Raw genomic sequence first — 18918 nt, forward strand, 5'->3', positions numbered from 1 at the left:
AAAAATTTCTAAAAAAAAAAAAAAAAAAAAAAAAAAAAAAAAACAGCAATTTTTTTTTTTTTTTTTTTCAATCTTTATTTTATATATTTAAATAATTATTCTATTTAAAAAAAATAAAAAAAAAAATAAAAAAAAAAATTGGACATTTTCAAAGAATTTTTAGTTGTTAATTTAAAAAAAAAAATAAAAAAAAAATAATAATAATAAATTACCAATAATCAAATTTAATAAAATAAAATATAAAATTTAATATATGAAAGCAATTCAAAAAATTACATATATAGGGAAGAAGAAAATTTAATTACAAGAATTTCAATACCAATATTTGATTTTATAAATCGACTTTTTCACCAAACTTTTTTTTTTTAATTATTTTTTTTAATTATTTTTTTTTTTTTTTTTTTTTTTTTTAAATTTAAATTTAAAAATTTTTTTTTTAAATTTTTTTAAATTTTGTTCATTCATTAAAAATAACAAGAATGACTGTTTCAAAGGTATTTATTCATAACATCATTTTTTTTATTATTTCTTTATTTTTTTTTTTTTTTTTAAAAATAAATTAAATTTGAAGATCAATATTACTCATATTAATTAAATATTTTTTTTTTTTTTTTTTTTAAATCTCTCTAAAATTTTTTAATTAATTTTTTCACTTATTTANAAATCAAAAACTATTGCAAAAAAGGATAATAATATGAAAGATGATGATACAATTATGAATGAAGAATTAAATAATAATAGTAATAGTAATAATAATAATAATAATAATAATAATAATAATAAAAACACATCTACAAATAGTACTACTGCATCAACGACAACAAAGCCGAAAAGTCAATCAGACTCACCACCACTTTCAAATTCATTAATGACAAGATCAAGATCAAAACAATCTCCACAAATTTCATCAGCAAACTCATCAAACAATAACAATAATAATACAACAACACCAGCCAATAATAATGGTAAATCAAATAAAAACAACAACAATAATATAGCAACATCAAAAAGACCACCAACTAGAAGTAAGAGTGGTATTATTAATAATAGTAGTAGTAACAACAACAACAACAATAATAATAATAATAATAATAACAATGAAGAAGAGGAAGAAGGTAAAACTGAAGAGTTACAAGATGAATATACATTGGAATCCAGTGACGATGACGATACTAGTAAAAAAAGCAATAATGATGAAAAACCATTACCACAACCACCTGTAAATAAAAACAAACCAAATAAAAAGTTAAAAAACGATAATGAAGGAGAAAATGAGGAAGATGAAGAGGAGGAAGAAGAAGAGGAGGAGGAAGAAGAGGAGGAGGAAGAAGAGGAGGATATATATATAGAAAATGTACGTGACGTTATAAAGAGTGACGATGATCAATCATTTGGAGATTCATCAGCTGATGAAAAGAAACCCAATAATTCAGTGGCAAAAAAAGCACCAAATAATACAATGACAATCAAAGCTACAAGATCAACATCAAGAACTAGAGGTGGTACCACAGCACAATCAACTCCACCACCTCCCCCACCATCAAGAACAAGAGGTGGTAAGAAAGCAGCACACATTAAAAACAATATAGAATCTGAAGAGTCCTCAGAAGAAGAAGAAGAAGAAGAGGAGGAGGAGGATGAAGAAGTTCAAGCATCATCATCTTCTTCTTCTTCAAGAAGAGGTGTTAGACAAATTAATGCAACAACAGCAAAAAAACCACCAGCCTCTAAATCGAAAAGTCAACCTTCACCACCAACCAGTAATAGTTTAAATGGAAAACGAAGAAGAACTCCACTAAATAAAATTGAATCGGAATCGGAAGAATCAGATGAAAGTTCAGATGAATATGAAACACCAATAACCACTTCAAAAAGTAAAGTACCAATTAAAAAAGGAGGTAGTAAGAAAGCGGCAGCATCACCAACAACAACAAAACTTGATAAAAGTAAGAGCAACATCAGTAGTAGTAGTAGTAGTAGTAATAGTAATAATAAGAAAAAACAACTTGGAGTAACGAAATCAAGGGTACCATTGAAAGGAAAAGGAAAAATCAAGAATTCATCATCCGAAGATGAGGACGACGACGATGATGATTCTGATGAACAAAACTTTGACGAAAGTGATGATTTTGCAAGTGAAAATAGTTCAGAGGAACAAGCATCAGATGATGAATACTATATGAGTGAAGACGATCCTTTGGATCAAATTGAAATCCCGATCGCGGATGATGATGAATTAAGGGTTCAAAAGGTTTTAACACAAAGGTTATTTAAGAAAAAGTTTTTATCTCTTCCATATTCACTTTTAGATTTCATAAAATTACAACCTCAATTTGTACCACCTTCTTTATCAATAGCCTCACCACCACCAACTACAACTTCAACTCCAACTCCAACACCAAATACAACTACAAATACTTCACCAAGTTTAACTTCAATTATATCATCAGAGTCAACTAATACTACTACTACCACCACCACCACCACACCAGTTGATAAAAAAGATGAACAAATGAAAGATACTGAATCTACAACCACCACCACTACTACAACTACTAAAAATACAGAGTCAACTTCTACCGATAAAGTAAAAGACGAAGAAATGACTGATATCAATTCTAAAACAAAAGAGACTATTATTAAAACTGAAACCACAATTAAAGAACAAGATGGACCAAAAGAAACTGTAGCAGTAGCCACAACAAAAACTACAACAACTGTAAAAGATGATGATAAAATGAAAGTTGATGAATCATCTACAACTAAAACAGCAACAGAGGTTTCAAATGAAGCAACAGAGGTTTCAAATGAAGCAACATCAGCAGCAGCAGCAACAACAACAACACCACCACAACCACCAATTACAGAAGAGATTAGATTTTTAGCATTATTTAAAAATAAATCATATAGAAGTGTAAGATGGGTAACAGAAAAAGTTATTGAAAAAGAAAAAGAGAGTCCAACATTAATAAAGTTATTGAAAACCGTTAGAAATACACCACCACCAGCAATAAAGAATGAATCAGAAGCCAATCCATTCAATTATTTCTCACCAGATTGCACAGTGATTGAAAAGATTTTAGCAAAGAAAGAGACTAAAGCAGGTAAATCCAAAAAGATGACAACATTTTATCTCTGCAAATGGAAAACACTACCCCATGAAAAGAGTACATGGGAGGATGAAAATATTTTAATCACCGAAGAGGATCAAGCAGCAATTAAACAATTCAATGCCAATCAGTTACTTTTGGATCAACCAAAGAAATATGTTAATCGTCCAACTAAATTACCCATTTTCAACAATGAATTGGTACCAAAATTCCAAGATAACCTCTCATTAAAGGAGTTCCAAGTTGAGGGTTTCCTATGGCTTAGTTATTGTTGGTATCATTGTAGATCCTCTTTGTTGGCTGATGAAATGGGTCTGGGTAAAACCATTCAATCCATTGCTTTCCTTCAATACCTTAGTCAATCTGTAGGTATTAAAGGTCCATTTTTGGTGGTTGCACCACTTTCAACCCTTGGTAATTGGCATAAAGAAATCTTAAAATGGACAAAAATGAAAACTCTTGTATTTTATGGTTCTCAAGAAACTCGTGGTTTCATTTCAAAATATGAATTTAAACATAAAGATACCTATCTCTTTGAAGTACTCTTAACAACCTATGAAACTATTATGTCTGATCATTCTTCATTCGTTAGAGTACCTTGGAGAGCTTTAATTTTAGATGAAGGTCATCGTATTAAAAATGATAAATCCAAAGTTTTAAGTAAATTAAAATCAATTAAAGTAAGTTAAAAAAAAAAAAATATATATAAAAAAAAAAATATATATAAAAAAAAAAAAAAAAAAAAAAAAAAAAAAAAAAAAAAAAAAATTTAAATATTAACTTTTTTTTTTTTTAATAATAATAAAGACTGAACATTCAATTATTTTAACAGGTACACCATTACAAAATGATATGAAAGAACTTTGGACAATGTTAAACTTTTTAGATCCAGATAAATTTAATAGTTGTCAAGAATTTTTAGATGAATATAGTGATTTGAAAGAAGAGTCACAAGTTTCAAAACTTCATCAATTATTATCACCCTATTTATTAAGAAGAATGAAAGAGGATGTAGAGTTATCAATTCCAATTAAAGAGGAGACAGTTATACAGGTTGAATTATCATCAACACAAAAAACCTATTATAGAGCCATTTTAGAGAGAAATAGAGAATTTCTTTCAAGAGGTATTAAACAAAAAACCAATTTACCAAAACTTTCAAATATTATGATTCAAATTAGAAAGGTTTGTAATCATCCATTCTTAATCCCAGGCGCAGAAGAATCAATAGTTAAACAAGAAAAGATTGCAGGTGATGAGGAATTGGGTGAACTTTTAGTTAAATCAAGTAGTAAATTGGTGTTGGTCGATAAGTTGCTTCAAAGATTGAAAGCAGAGGGTCATCAAGTGTTAATCTTTAGTCAAATGGTTGAATCTTTGAATATTTTAGAGGACTATTTACAATATCGTGAATATACCTACGAGAGATTGGATGGTTCTATAAAATCAGAAGTTCGTCAAGCTAGTATTGATCGTTTCCAAGATAAAGGTGCCAATAGATTCGTTTTCCTTTTATCAACAAGAGCAGGTGGTGTTGGTATCAATTTAACAACAGCCGATACCGTTATTCTTTTCGATAGTGATTGGAATCCACAATCAGATTTACAAGCTCAAGCTAGATGTCATCGTATTGGTCAAACGAATAATGTTAAAGTTTATCGTCTCATCACTAGAAATACCTATGAAGAGTATTTATTTGAATGTGCTACTAAAAAGTTATTATTGGATCATATTGTATTAAGTACCAATAAAGATAAGAAACAAACCAATACTACTCCTATTTCTACTACCACTTCATCATCTTCTACTACCACCGCCTCCTCCTCATCAAATGTTGATTCACCATCACCAGGTGATACACCTTCCAATTCAAATCCATTCAAAGTTTCTGCTGGTGATGCACCATTGGTAGAGGACCCAAATACACCAAGTCAAATTAGTCAAATGTTAAAGTATGGTGCTGCTTATCTTTTCGCCGAAACAACTGATGAAGCAAATAAACAAGATAAAATCATGATCAATGAAGATATCGATAAGATTTTAGAACGTTCAACCACCATTCAATTTGATGAAAAGAATAGTAAACCTTCAAGTTTATCCGGTTTTTCAAAGGCTACATTTGCTTCAAGTGAAACCGATATGAATGTGGATATGAATGATGAAAACTTTTGGGAAAAGGTTTTACCAGACTATAAGACCGTTAAACAACTTGAAGAAAAACTTGCAAGTGGTTCAGCTCTTCAATCCGAAGAATCTCGTGCCATTTTTGTTCAAGATATTCTAGATTTAGCTCAAACCAAAAAGGATGATGTTGTCGATAGTGTTTCAATCGAATTTATTGGTGATTTGGTTAAATTGATTATGCGTGTAGAGTTTAATACAAGGTTTACACTTGAAGAACGTGAAAAACTTCAACAAACTAAATTACTCTTGGAGAAACCAAGAACTAGAAAACGTGTCATTCCAGAGGTTATTCAAAGTCAACAACATCACCATTCCGATAATAAAAAGAAGAAACAATCAAACAATATTCTATTGGCTGATTCCGATAGTAGTAGTGATGGTGGTGGTGGTAGTGATACTGATTTCATCTTACCAGATGATGGTGATTCCTATGAATCTGATGATCAACACGTTGAAACATTGGATAATACTGTAAACTCTCTTTCAAACCCACCATTGAAACAAAGAAAAAGTGAAAAGAAATCACAATTCTCTGGTTCATTGAGTGGTATTGGTGGTCAATCTTCAAATAAATTGGGTGGTGGTAATCAATCTTCATCCAGTGGCGGTGGTAGTAGTGGTCAATCTACAAATGCTCAATCGATTATCAATGCCTCTTGGAATAAATCTCAAAAAGATAAATTCAAATCAATTCTACTTAAAGTTGGTTTCCATCGTTGGAAGAAAATTCAATCAGAATTGGCAACTCAATCAGTTTTAAAATCACCAGGTGAAATACAATCAGTCTCTGAATCATTCTTGGAGGTTGGTTTAAAACAACAAGGTTCAATCATTAAAGATTTTTATGATTCTTTATTGGATGATACTTCAACTTATAATTTCCATAAAATGGGTTTCAATACTGAAAATAAAATCATTCTCAATGATGCATCCAAATTAAATGCCGCTGCCGCTTCAGCCTCTTCCTCTTCTGATAAACCAACTCCACCTCCAATTAAAAGATTCCACGTTAAGAGAACCTTTAATGCAAATGGTTTATTCTGTGCTCAACAATTAACAATTAGATGGAATATTGAAGAACCAAAATCTAATGATAAAGAAACTCAAATAAAAGTTGAAGAAAAGGAAAAATCAACTGAATCAAAATCATCATCTAATGACGAAAAAGATGTTTGTGAAAAAGTTGAAAAAGGTGAAAAAGAAATTTCAAGTGATAAGGTTGATGAAAATAAAGAAAAAGTTGAAAATAATGAAAAGGTTAATGTTGATGAAAAATCCAAAGATAATGAAAAATCTAATGATAGTGAAAAATCAAAAGATAATGAAAAATCTAAAGATGACGAAAAATCTAAAGATGATGAAAAATCAAAAGATGACGAAAAATCACAAGATGATGAGAAATCTAAAGATGATGAAAAATCTAAGGATGATGAAAAATCAAAATTAGAAGAGAATCAAGGTGATAAAAAGGAAACTGAAAATGAAAAAGAAAAGAGAAAAAGAGCGAAGAATCTAAATCTGATAAAGATGAATCCACTCCAATGGAAGTTGATAAAGAATCTAAATCTACTTCCTCAAGTGAAAAACAATCTATAGAGATAAAAGAAGAGAAAGAATCTGAAAAGAAACCTCAAGATAATGATAATGCCACAGAAAATGGAGTTAAATCACCATCTACAACTAATACTGATTCAAAGTTAACTTCACCTTCTACAGCAACCACAACTACTACCACTACCACTACAACAACACCTACTACTACTACTGCGACAACAGTTAAACCATTATCATTAAAGAATCCATGTAAAGAATCTGCTTATTATTTAGTAATTGTAAACGAAGATTTTGGTAGTCAACAAATCCTTAGAACCTATCCAATGAGCGATGTAAATCAAGGCTCTACAGATGTTTGTTTACCAGGTTTTGCAAATAAATACGAGTTTAGAGTTATTCATTCAAATCCATCCAATAACTCTTTCTCCTTTGTTAGTGAACCACTCAAATTTACATTAACAAGTAATTTAATTTGGCATCAAGCTGATTTCCCTTCATTCTCAACTAGAGTTCAAACTGTATTGACTCGTTTAGTTCAAATGAGAGCAATTAAACAATTGGTAACCAAATATGGTAAACAATTAACTAATCTCTCCATCCCATACATTTCAAGAGGTCCTATTCCAACATGGACTCAAGAAAATGATAAGAGTTTATTAGTTGGTGTCTATAAACATGGTTATGGAAAATATCCTGAAATTTTCTTTGATCCTGAATTAGATTTACTCTCAAATGTAAAGAGAGGTCAACCAAATACTTTTTCACCAAATCCAACTAGTAATAATGATCAAAATAATAATAATAATAATAATAATAGCAATCAAAACAATACTGATAATATTGATAGTGATAGCGGTAATAATAATAATCAAAACTCTTCAACTAATCAACAACAACAGCAACAGCAATCTGAAAAGATTCCATCATCCGAATCATTAAGAAGAAGAATCCAAAAGGTTACTGATCAAATCTTGAAAAAAGAACATAGTGATATGATCATGAAACAACATATGGCTCAACAAAAACTACATCAATTACAACTACAACAACAAATGAAAGAACAAAAAGAAAAAGAATTTCAACAACAACAAAACCAACCAAACCAACAAAATCAACCAGGTCAACAAAATCAACAAACTCAACATGGTCATAGTGGTAGTCATAAACAAAAATACTCAAATGATTACTTTGACGATTTCGTTAGTAGATCAGATTTTAGTGGTGGTGATATTTCCGATGTGGAAATTGATGATTATATTAAATCAAAGAAAATGAAACATTCTCATAATAGTTCAAATAATAATAGTAATAATAACAATAATAGTAATAGTAATAATAATAATAACAATAATAATAGTAATAATAATAATAACAGTACTAGTAATAGTGGCTACAATAGCGGTAATAATAATAACTATAGCAACAATAGTAGTAATAATAATAACAATAACAATAATAATTCATTCTTTGGTAATAACAATAGTAATAACAATAACCCATTCTTTGGTAATAATAACAATAATAATAATAAATTACCATCATTAGATAGAATGATAAATAAGAATGATAATAGTTCACATAGACATCATTCATCTTCAAAACACAGTAAAAGTCAATCTTCAAATCAAAGTTCAAAACCATTTAGCAATAGTAGTAGTAGTAGTAGTAATAATAATAACAATTATAATAATAATATTAATAATAATAATAACAATAATAACAATAATAATAATAATACAAATAGTAATATATTACAAATTAGATTACAATGGGAAAATAGAATTTATCCAATTTCAATACCAATTTCATCAACAATGGAATCATTAAAGAGATTGTTTATTGTTAAAGCTGGTATTCAATCAGTTGTTTCAAATACAGGTGAAGATGCAAATAATATTCTTAGATTCTATTATGATGGTCAAGTTGTGCCAATGGGTGTTAAAGTTGTTGATTATATTAGAGATGATCCTCGTATTACTGCAGTTTGGGAATCTAAATGGAAGACTATTCAAGTTAAAGGTTTTGAATTTGAAAGTGTTTTAATGAATGTTCAAGATGATACATTATTGGAAGATATTGTCAAGGCATACTTTATCAATTCTCATCCACCTTATGACATAAAGAATCTTAGAATTGAAGTAAATGGTAAAGTATTGCCATTAAACTCTGATATTGGTACCAACAAGATTAAAAATGAATCATACCTATTGATTGTTCCATCACAAGATATTATTCGTGTTTTCGTTACACCATCTTGGGGTGCTGAAAAAGAAACCTATGCACTTCATAAACAAACAACAATGCTCTCAAAATTAATGGATTCTTTCTTGAAAAAACATTCATTACAACCAAAACAAATCGATTTCTATATACCACGTTTAAATTGTTCCCTCTCTGGTGATAAAAACCCTTCACAAATGGGTATTGAAAACGAAACAGAGATTACAGCTATCCTTTTATTGGTACGTGTCGATGCATCTTACAATGGTACTACAGTTCCTTACTTTTTAAGTACAACCACTTCTTTTGAATCATTATTCCATCGTTTCTGTGAAAAAGTTAAAATTGATAGGAAATCTACAATTTTCTCTTATGAAGGTAAACGTTTATTAAATGAACAAACTCCTGAAGGTATTTATATGAAACCTCATGCAAGTATTACTGTAATTAATCATGGTTCTAATAACAATAACAATAATAATAATATTAATAATAATATGATGGGTAGTGGTATTGGATCACCATCAATTTCAACATCACCTCAACAACGTCAACCAAATCTTCCATTATCTCCTTCTCATCATCAACAATCACAACAGCATCACCAACAACAACCATTATCTCCACAACGTCAACAAATTCCAAAATCAACACAACAAAAATCTCATCAACAACATCATCAACAACAACAACAGCAACAACAACAAAATCATCACCATCATCATCAATCACCACAACAACACCAATTACCAAGTATTATCGAAGTTGAGGTTAAATTAGTAGGTCAAGATGCTGGTAGTTTTATTAAAATGCACACCCAAAATCCATTCCCACTCGATATCTTAATGGATAAATTTTGTCAAGAACATAACCTCATTAAAAGCCGTACTCTTTTCACTTACAAAGGTCAAAAATTAAATCCAAATGATACTCTTGCAACAATAAATTTACAAGATCAAGATATTATTCAATGTCATTTGTTAAAATAAATTTGTAAATAAAAAAAAAAAAAAAATTAAAAAAAATAAAAAAACTTATCAATAAAAATATTAATGGGCATATTATTGTTATTATTTTTTTTACTCTTTTTCTTTTTTTTTTTTTTTTTTTTTTTTTTTTCTTATTTAATTTCAAATAATTGTAATAGTTCAATAATATAATAAAAAAAAGATATTTAATTTCTTTCTTATTTTCATTTTAATAATTAAAATTTAATTATTTCTAACCGACACAGAATATTCGCCAAGATTTTTCTTTTTATTTTTATTTTTAATTTTTTTTTTTTTTTTTATTTTTGTTTTTTTTTTTTTTTTTTTTTTCCCAAACCGTTATTTAAATGAAAATTTATTTTTTATTTTTTATTTTTTTTTTCAATTCTGACATTACAAGCATTGAAAAAAATGAACAAATCAATTTTATTATTAGTTTTAGTAATTGTATCAATTATTGGTTCAATTGACTCAAAGAAAGTATTCAATGTTCGTACTGATTTAAAAAATCAATTAAAATTTAGACATTTTGATGATAGTTTAGATTATGATGCAATCAATTATCAATGGTTCACTCAAAGTGTTGATCATTTTAATCCAGCAAACCCAACAACTTTCCAACAAAGATATTTAATTAATGACCAATATTGGGATGGTACAGGTCCAGTTTTTATCATGGTAATTACTTAATAATTTCCAAACATAAAAAAAAAAAAAAAAAAAAAAAAAACCTAACATTTTTTTTTCTTTTCTTAAAAAAAAAAAAAATCCAAACCTTTTCTTTCTTTTCTTAAAAAAAATTAAAGATTAATGGTGAAGGTCCAATGGATATTAATACTGTAACCCAACTTCAATTTGTTGTTTGGGCTAAACAAGTTAGTGCACTTGTTGTTTCTCTTGAACATCGTTATTATGGTGCTGTATGTATTTTAATAATATAATATAATATTTTATTTTTTATTTCATCAAATTGTGATTTTATTTAATTAACTTAATTATAAAAATAATATAAAAAAAAAAAAAAAAAAAAAAAGAGTTTTGTAACTGAAGACCTTTCACTTGAAAATTTACAATGGTTAAATTCAGCACAAGCATTAGCAGATAATGCAGTTTTTAGAAATTTTGTAGCACAACAATATAATGTACCAAAAGAATCAAAATGGATTTCATTTGGTGGTAGTTATTCAGGAGCATTAACTTCATGGTTTAGAATTAAATATCCACATTTAGTTGATGCCACCATTGCATCAAGTGCACCAGTTAACCCAGAAGTTAACTTTTATCAATATTTGGAGACAGTTCAAACTGCATTATTAGCATCAAAGTCAAATGGTAATTTATGTGTTGAAAACATTAACATTGCAACTCAAAAGATTCAAGCACTCCTCAGTCAAGATAACTATGGTGGTGTTGATCAAATGTTTAACCTTTGTACACCACTTGGTAATCAAAATGATGTTGCCACTTTTATGCAATCACTTGCAGGTAATTTCATGGGTGTAGTTCAATATAACGATGAAGAACCAGGTCAAATCGATATCGATTACCTTTGCAATATCATGACTAATCAATCATCAGATCCATTGACAAACTATATCCAAATTTGGGATCAATATGCTGATGGTGAATGTGTTGATGTTTCATATGCTTCAATGATCGCTCAAAATCAAAATGTTACCAATGATGAAAATGCCATTGGTGGTAGAATGTGGTTCTATCAAACTTGTGTTGAATTTGGTTATTATCAATCAAGTGATGCTCCATCTGCAAATCAACCATTTGGTAATTTATTCCCATTCCAACCATATCAAATTCAACAATGTGCCGATAGTTTTGGTATTCCAAATATGTATCCAAACGTTAATTGGACAATCACTGAATATGGTGGTATTAATCCAGAACCATCCTCTGTTGATAATACCTTATATGTAAATGGTTCAAATGATGAATGGCACAATCTTGCAATCTTACCAGGTAATGCAAATGCTAAAAATACTTTATACATTATTGGTACAAGTCATTGTGCTGATATGATGATTCCAACTTCAGTATCACCTCCAACTCTTGCTCAAGCACAACAAATTATTTTTGAATTCATCCAAGCTAATATTTAAAAAAAAAAAAAAAAAAAAAAAAAAAATAATAAAAATAAAATTAAAATATCCAATGTCCAAAAATAGATTTCTTTTTTTTTCATTTATTTTATTTTTTTATTTTTTTCAGAAAAAGCCCGTTTTTTTTTTTTTTCGAAAAATTAAGAGGTTTTGTTTTTTTAGGGGACCATTTATTTTTTTATTTTTTTTTTTTAATTACCACACGAATTGCGTTATCCAATTCAAAAAAAAATTAATTACCACGCACAAAATATAAAAAATTAAATTTTTTTTTTTACTTTTATTATTTTTTTTTTTTCGATTCTCTAAACCAAAAAATGTCAAAAGATTTTATTTATATTTGTATTATTTTATTCATTAGTTATATTACTAATAACCCAGATAAAAAGAATTTCGAAGATCAGTTGATGGTGGCAATAAAAAAAAAGAAATATAGTTTTTTAACTGTTTGTATTTTTTTGAAAAAAAAAAATAAAATAAAAAAAAAATAAAATATTTATTTTAAATTTATAAATAGAATTTATCAGTAAAAGCATTATTGGGTCAATTTACAATTTATAATTTTAAAATTTTTTCAGTTGCCTACTTTAAGGATCCATTAAAACCTAAAGCAACTATTCATTCATTTGGTTTCTTTGGACGTTGGATATTCTCATAAGAGTCTTCAATTAAAACCAAAAATCAATAACATATCATAAAAGAGGAACATTTGTTTTTTGATAAATATAGTAACAATATCGATTCAACTTTCAACTTGATTTGAAAGAAAGAAAAAATAAGATTTCTTTAATAATAATAATAAAAAAAAAAAAAAAAATACATTAAATACTTTACTTTTAAAAAATTTCTTTGATTTATAATTAAAAAAATTTATCAAAGCTTTGTTTTCATAAAATTATTATTTTTTTAAAATATGATTATCAATTATTATTATTATTATTATTATTAATTAAAATTACTATTTGTTTATTTTTTTTTAAGATAAAATAAATAAAATAATTTGTGAATGAGAAAAAATTTATTTATTATTTTATTTATTTAATTGTTTATTTGTTGCAATTATTGTGAAGTTGATTTAATAAATAATTCTTTGTGTAATTCAAGATTGGATTTGAGTGAGTTTTCATTAACACCACCTTTAATAAAAAATAAATGATAGGGTAGGTTCAATTTTTTTATTATTTTTTTTTTTTTAATATTTTAAAAGATATACTTACTGAATTCAGACACTTTAGCTCCTTTTACGTAAAATTGGAATGTGGTAAACTTGAAATTGTTGATACTAATGGATGACCATTTGGTTGGTCAATGTCAACATGAAGGAAAGTATATGTTGTATATTCTTTTGAGAACTTTTTGAAAACTGGAGATATAAATCTACATGGCTAAAATTAAGAGTTAAAAAAAAAAAAAATTTATTTATTATCTATCTTGGAAATCTTTAATAAATTAATACATACCACCTAAATAGATATTAACAATTTTAAAAGAAGGAAAAAAAAAACTATTATTAATTTATAGAAATTCATTATATTTCTTCTATAAATAAAAACTTACACCATTCGGCACTAAAATCAATGGCTACTCTATCATCTTTCAAATGTTTATCTAATTCTTCATTAGATGAATATGAATTACTCTAGACATTTTTAAAAAAATTATTTATTTGATTGTGTTATATATTAATGAGAAAATAATAATAATAATAATAAAATAATTAATGTGTTTTTTTTTTTTTTCAAAAGGTTATTTTTTAAAAGTAAAAAAAAAAAAAAAAAAAAAAAAAAAAAAAAAAAAAATAATAATATAATAAAAACCCCAAATAATTTTATTGTAAGATGTCACATAGCATTTTTTTTCAAAATAATAACCTAATTGGTTAAAATAGATCTATGAGATAATGTTCAAAAAATCTGGATTAAAGGAAATTTTTTTTTTGGTAAATTTGGATTTATAGGATGTGGGGGAGTTCAAACAAGGTGTTTTTTTTTTAATTATATGGTTTGTGTGTTGAATTTAAAATCAATTTTTAGTAAAGAAATTTTTTTTTTTTTTTTTAAAATATAAATTAAATAAAATAATTTGTGAATTATTTTTTTTTTTTTATTTATTTATTTAATTTGTTGCATTTTTTGTGCAATTATTAATTTAACAAAAAATTATATGTTTGCTTCTAGAGTACTTCTTAGAGTTGCTTCATTGGCACCACCTTTATTATTATTTAATAAAATAAAGATTAGCTTTAATTTTTGATTTTTTTAATATTTTAAAAGAAATACTTACTGAATTCTGATACTTTAGCTCCATTTACGTAAAAATAGAATGTAGGAACACTTCTAATTTCTTTTACTATTGGATGAGTATTTACTTTATCAATGTCAACATGAACGAATGTAAATGTTGTAAATTCGTTTGAAAGCTTGTCAAATACCGGAGCTATTGCTCTACATGGCTAATAAAATGAAAATTTTAATTATTAAATATATATTTTTTTTTTTTTTTTTTTTTTTTTAAAAAAACAAAAAAAACCTATATTTGTTTATTAACAAATTATACATACACCTTTTAATTATAATTAAATTGGTAGGAAAAAAATATTAAAAATTATTAATGAAAAAAAAAAAAAAAAAAAAAAAAAAATTAATATTATTCATTATCTATTTCGAAATATCTATAATAAATTTTATACATACCACCTATTAGATATAAACAATTTTAAAAGAAGGAAAAAAACTAATATTAATATAAAGAAATTCATTATATTTTCTTCTATAAACAAAAACTTACACCATTCAGCACTAAAGTCAACAACTACTCTTTGATGTTGCAAATATTTATCTAATTCTTCATTAGATGTAACATGAATTACTTTGGACATTTTTTTAAATAAATTATTTATTTGATTGTAATAGGAGGAAAAAAAAAAATAATAATAATCACAAAAATTATGTTTTTATACTTTTTTTTTTAAAGAAGAATTAAAAAAAAAAAAATTAAAAAAAAAAAAAAATTAAAAAAAAAAAAAATTAAAAAAAAAAAAAACCCCAAAAATATAATAAAGATATTGTATTTTGGGTTGAAAAAACTTTTGCAAGTAAACATTTCATTTTTTTTTTTTTTTTTTTTTTTTTTTAAAATAATAACCTGATTGGTAGAGATAGATTGTGAGATAATGTTCAAAAAAACCTGGAATCAAAGATATAAAAAAAAATAAAAAAAAATTTTTTTTTTTTTTTTTTTTGTAAATTGGAATTATATTGAGTTGGGTAAAAAATCAAGGAGTTTCTTTTTTTTATTTTTTTATTTAATTAATATATTTTTTTTTTATTTACAATATAAAATATAATTATTGGAGAATAAGAAAAAAAATATTGGAAAAAAAAAAAAAAAGTGGTCTTTCACAATAACTGTTTTTAAAAGTATTGATTTAATGTTTTTTTTTTTTTTTTCGATTGGTGATGTTTTTTCTATTGGCTTTATTTTTTAAACAGTTATTTTATTTAGATGCAGAATTTGGTTATTATTTTGAAAATCAAAAAAAAAAGTTAATGAGTCAATTTTCTCATATTACCTATTTTTAAAACTGATAAATTATTTAGTTGATATGTAATCTATTTTTTTACTTTTTTTTTTTTTATGACAGAAAATTTTGAACATTAAATGGATATATTAAAATGCCACAAAAAAACAAAAAAATAAAATATAGTTTAAAAACATCAACTTTTTTTTTTTTTAGAGTTTCTTTAAATTGCTTTCTTTACAGGCCTGTAACGAAAGTGGTATATTCAGAAGGACCAATAAGAATTATATTTTATTTAAATTTTATTTATATTTATAATTTATTTTATTTATATCTTTAATAATTTAAATTAATATTATTTTTATTTATTTTAATTTTATATTTATTTAATTTAATTACAACACATTTTTATTTTAATTTATTTTTTTTAATTTTTTGATATGTTAACTTTTTAAAACACATATTATTAGTTAAAAAAAGAGACTAACAAACTCATTTTATTACTTTATATAGGAAAGAATAGAATTTAAATAAATATATATAATATAAATACCTTCATCTTTAGTGTGTGTGGTTTAATATTAATATTTTTTTTTTTTTTAAATTTACTTTTAGATGAACATATGAATGAAGAGATTTGTGATTTCGGTCTTTCAAAATTAAAGAGTAAATCAACAGAGATAACAAAATCAATTGGTTCTCCAATTTGGATGTCACCTGAATTATTAATGGGTGAAGATTATACTGAAAAAGTTGATGTATGTGCTTATGGTATCATTCTTTGGGAATTGGGTACTGGTGAATTACCTTATTCTGGTTTAGATTTAGTTCAATTAGCTTTGGCTGTCACTACTAAATCACTTGGTCCTCTAATTCCAAATGTTTGGCCTTATCAATTATCTCAATTAATTCAATCTTGTTGGCATCAAGATCCTTTGACTCTCTAAGTGGATTATTTTTTTTTTAAAAAAAATAAAATAAAATAAATAATTACTTTTTTTTTTTTTGTTTCACGTGTGTTTTTAAAAAATTCATTTTTATTTTTTATTTTTTTTTTCGAGTAATTGTTTAAAAAAATAAAATATTTATCACTATCTTTTTTTATTATTTTAAATATACATAAATACCAAATTGAAATATTTTTTTATTTTTAAGAACTAATTTGTAACTTTTGTTTCAATGTAAATATATATATATTATAAATTATAATTTAATTCAACTTTATTTTTTTTTTATTATTTTTTTTTTATACTAATTTTTATTTTTTATTATTTTTATATATACTATAATAATGACATAAACCATAGGTGTTGAAGAATCAAATAAAATGAAAATTTTGAAAAAAAATACAATAAAAAAAAATAATACAGATACCTACACAAAAGAGAAAGTTAAAAAAGATAAAGAAAATGGTGTTCCTAAATTAAAATTAATTAAAGTAGATCAATTTTCTTTTGTTGATATGTCCAGTATTAAGTTAGAATCTGATATATTAAAATTTATTGAAAATGTGATTATCTAAAAAAAATATATTAATTTTGTTTTTAATTTTAATAATTACTGACTTTTTTTATGATTTAAAATATTTAAAGAATAAAAAACTTTTAGATCTTTATAATGGATTTGTAATTGATAAACAAGTTGAAATTAATGAATTTATTAATGGTGATTATGTAAAACAAGCATATTTATATAAAGGATTGGTTATTATTAATACATTAACTGAATCTAATATTCATGCAATTACAGTTGGTATTATAAATGATACATTGGCAGTATATAGATGGAATAATGCTGAAGTTGGAACTGCAGGTACTGGGTCAATTGCAATCAATCAAAATACATGCCAACAACCAGATGGTCAATTATATAGAGTACCCCAATTTCCTTTACTTCAAAATCCTTTTCCAGTTTTTGCACAAGATGTTTATTATAAATCATTACCACCTCCAGCAGCAATGCAAAAAATTATTCTTTATTTTAATGTTCCAACAATTAATGCATTACTTTTTATTCAAATCTATGATAGAGATCCATTATATGGTGGTAATTTTAAAGCAGTCGCTGGGTTATACCAAAGAAATTTTAGTATTATATATCCGTCATCAATCATCTCTTTTGGTAGTCAACCATTATCTGCAAATGATATTGCAACATATAATCAATTATCTAATAATACTCCAATTACAGGTTACTTACATAATAATAATAATTTAAACAACAATCCAAACAATCAAATGTTTATTATTACCATCAATCAAGAAACATTATATAACAATCCAGTTCCTGTTGGTACCGGTCCATTGGAACTTAATCTTTTTATTGTAAAACAAAAAATGGACCTTGTAGCAGATTTCCCTGCAACATTTTAGAAATTGATACTGTTATTTATTTATATTAATTATATATATATATTTATTTATTTACATACACGAAAGCAATAGTCGTTCGTAACAATAATTATTATAATTAATTATTTCTAAATAGTTTATTAGAAAATTATATATTCTTAAATTAGATATTCAATAATTAATATAAATTAATTATTTTTCAAATTAGTATATTATTTTAATTATTCTCTTTTAGCAAATTATGTCAAATCATTTTATATAGTACAAAAGGTAAATTAAAATATTATTATTTTCAGTTTTATTAGGAGATTACTCAACAATATAAAATTAATATATTTTTATAATTAATAAAATTAAATAAATAAATAAATTTTAAATTAAATTGAATTAAATTGAATTATTAAAGCTAAATAAATAAATATATATAAAATTAATATAAATAAATAAATAAATTAAATTACAAAGTTTTTCTAGATTATACCACTTCAGTTTCAAATCAATGTAATAACCACTGTTAATCTACTAATTACAGAATTATGTTATTAAGGTCTAGACTTACTAAATGAATTACACACTACAAAGATTATGTTGTCTATCATTCATTATAATTATGATGAATGATTGACAACTTTATTTAATGTTATTTTATGAGTATTTATACTCTTATGTTTTATGCTAGCTAATCATTACTCGTTCCAATAGAACCTTCTAGAACGCATGTTGATTCATTAAAGATATTTATTGATTCCTTGAAAACCTTAAGAAACATCTTAACCCCTAACTTACTTACACGAATCCATGTACCATGATTGATCACATTGTAATAAAGTTACTCTATAAAATTAATAGATATTAAATATGCATATTACATTACTA

General features: G+C 25.3%; 6 protein-coding genes and 1 pseudogene across 6 annotated transcripts; 5 read left to right on the top strand and 2 right to left on the bottom strand.

Moving 5' to 3' along the window:
* Positions 1 to 479: 479 nt before the first annotated feature.
* Positions 480 to 10057, top strand: DDB_G0293012 (chromo domain-containing protein; the record flags this gene model as incomplete). The annotated part of the gene is made up of 4 exons (XM_629259.1): positions 480 to 494; positions 662 to 3790; positions 3918 to 6753; positions 6822 to 10057. 4 exons carry the CDS (start codon positions 480 to 482, stop codon positions 10055 to 10057), a joined length of 9216 nt encoding a protein of 3071 aa, XP_629261.1.
* A 411-nt stretch (positions 10058 to 10468) lies between these two features.
* DDB_G0293014 (hypothetical protein) lies at positions 10469 to 12171 on the top strand (the record flags this gene model as incomplete). Its single annotated transcript, XM_629260.1, has 3 exons — positions 10469 to 10735; positions 10864 to 10977; positions 11092 to 12171. The coding sequence occupies 3 exons, from the start codon at positions 10469 to 10471 to the stop codon at positions 12169 to 12171; spliced, it is 1461 nt and encodes a 486-aa protein (XP_629262.1).
* A 317-nt stretch (positions 12172 to 12488) lies between these two features.
* On the top strand, positions 12489 to 12829 carry DDB_G0293016 (hypothetical protein; the record flags this gene model as incomplete). Its single annotated transcript, XM_629261.1, has 2 exons — positions 12489 to 12617; positions 12689 to 12829. The coding sequence occupies 2 exons, from the start codon at positions 12489 to 12491 to the stop codon at positions 12827 to 12829; spliced, it is 270 nt and encodes an 89-aa protein (XP_629263.1).
* Positions 12830 to 13412: 583 nt separating this feature from the next.
* DDB_G0293154 (hypothetical protein) lies at positions 13413 to 13818 on the bottom strand (the record flags this gene model as incomplete). The annotated part of the gene is made up of 2 exons (XM_629262.1): positions 13413 to 13556; positions 13810 to 13818. The coding sequence occupies 2 exons, from the start codon at positions 13816 to 13818 to the stop codon at positions 13413 to 13415; spliced, it is 153 nt and encodes a 50-aa protein (XP_629264.1).
* Positions 13819 to 14330: 512 nt separating this feature from the next.
* On the bottom strand, positions 14331 to 15049 carry trxC (hypothetical protein; the record flags this gene model as incomplete). Its single annotated transcript, XM_001134491.2, has 5 exons — positions 14331 to 14380; positions 14455 to 14623; positions 14732 to 14733; positions 14865 to 14867; positions 14959 to 15049. 5 exons carry the CDS (start codon positions 15047 to 15049, stop codon positions 14331 to 14333), a joined length of 315 nt encoding a protein of 104 aa, XP_001134491.2.
* Positions 15050 to 16314: 1265 nt separating this feature from the next.
* On the top strand, positions 16315 to 16638 carry DDB_G0293156 (annotated as a pseudogene; the record flags this gene model as incomplete).
* Positions 16639 to 17018: 380 nt separating this feature from the next.
* Positions 17019 to 18063, top strand: DDB_G0293020 (hypothetical protein; the record flags this gene model as incomplete). Its single annotated transcript, XM_629265.1, has 2 exons — positions 17019 to 17201; positions 17284 to 18063. The coding sequence occupies 2 exons, from the start codon at positions 17019 to 17021 to the stop codon at positions 18061 to 18063; spliced, it is 963 nt and encodes a 320-aa protein (XP_629267.1).
* Positions 18064 to 18918: the final 855 nt, after the last annotated feature.

Source organism: Dictyostelium discoideum (assembly GCF_000004695.1).
Source record: "Dictyostelium discoideum AX4 chromosome 6 chromosome, whole genome shotgun sequence".
Lineage (NCBI taxonomy): Eukaryota > Evosea > Eumycetozoa > Dictyosteliales > Dictyosteliaceae > Dictyostelium > Dictyostelium discoideum.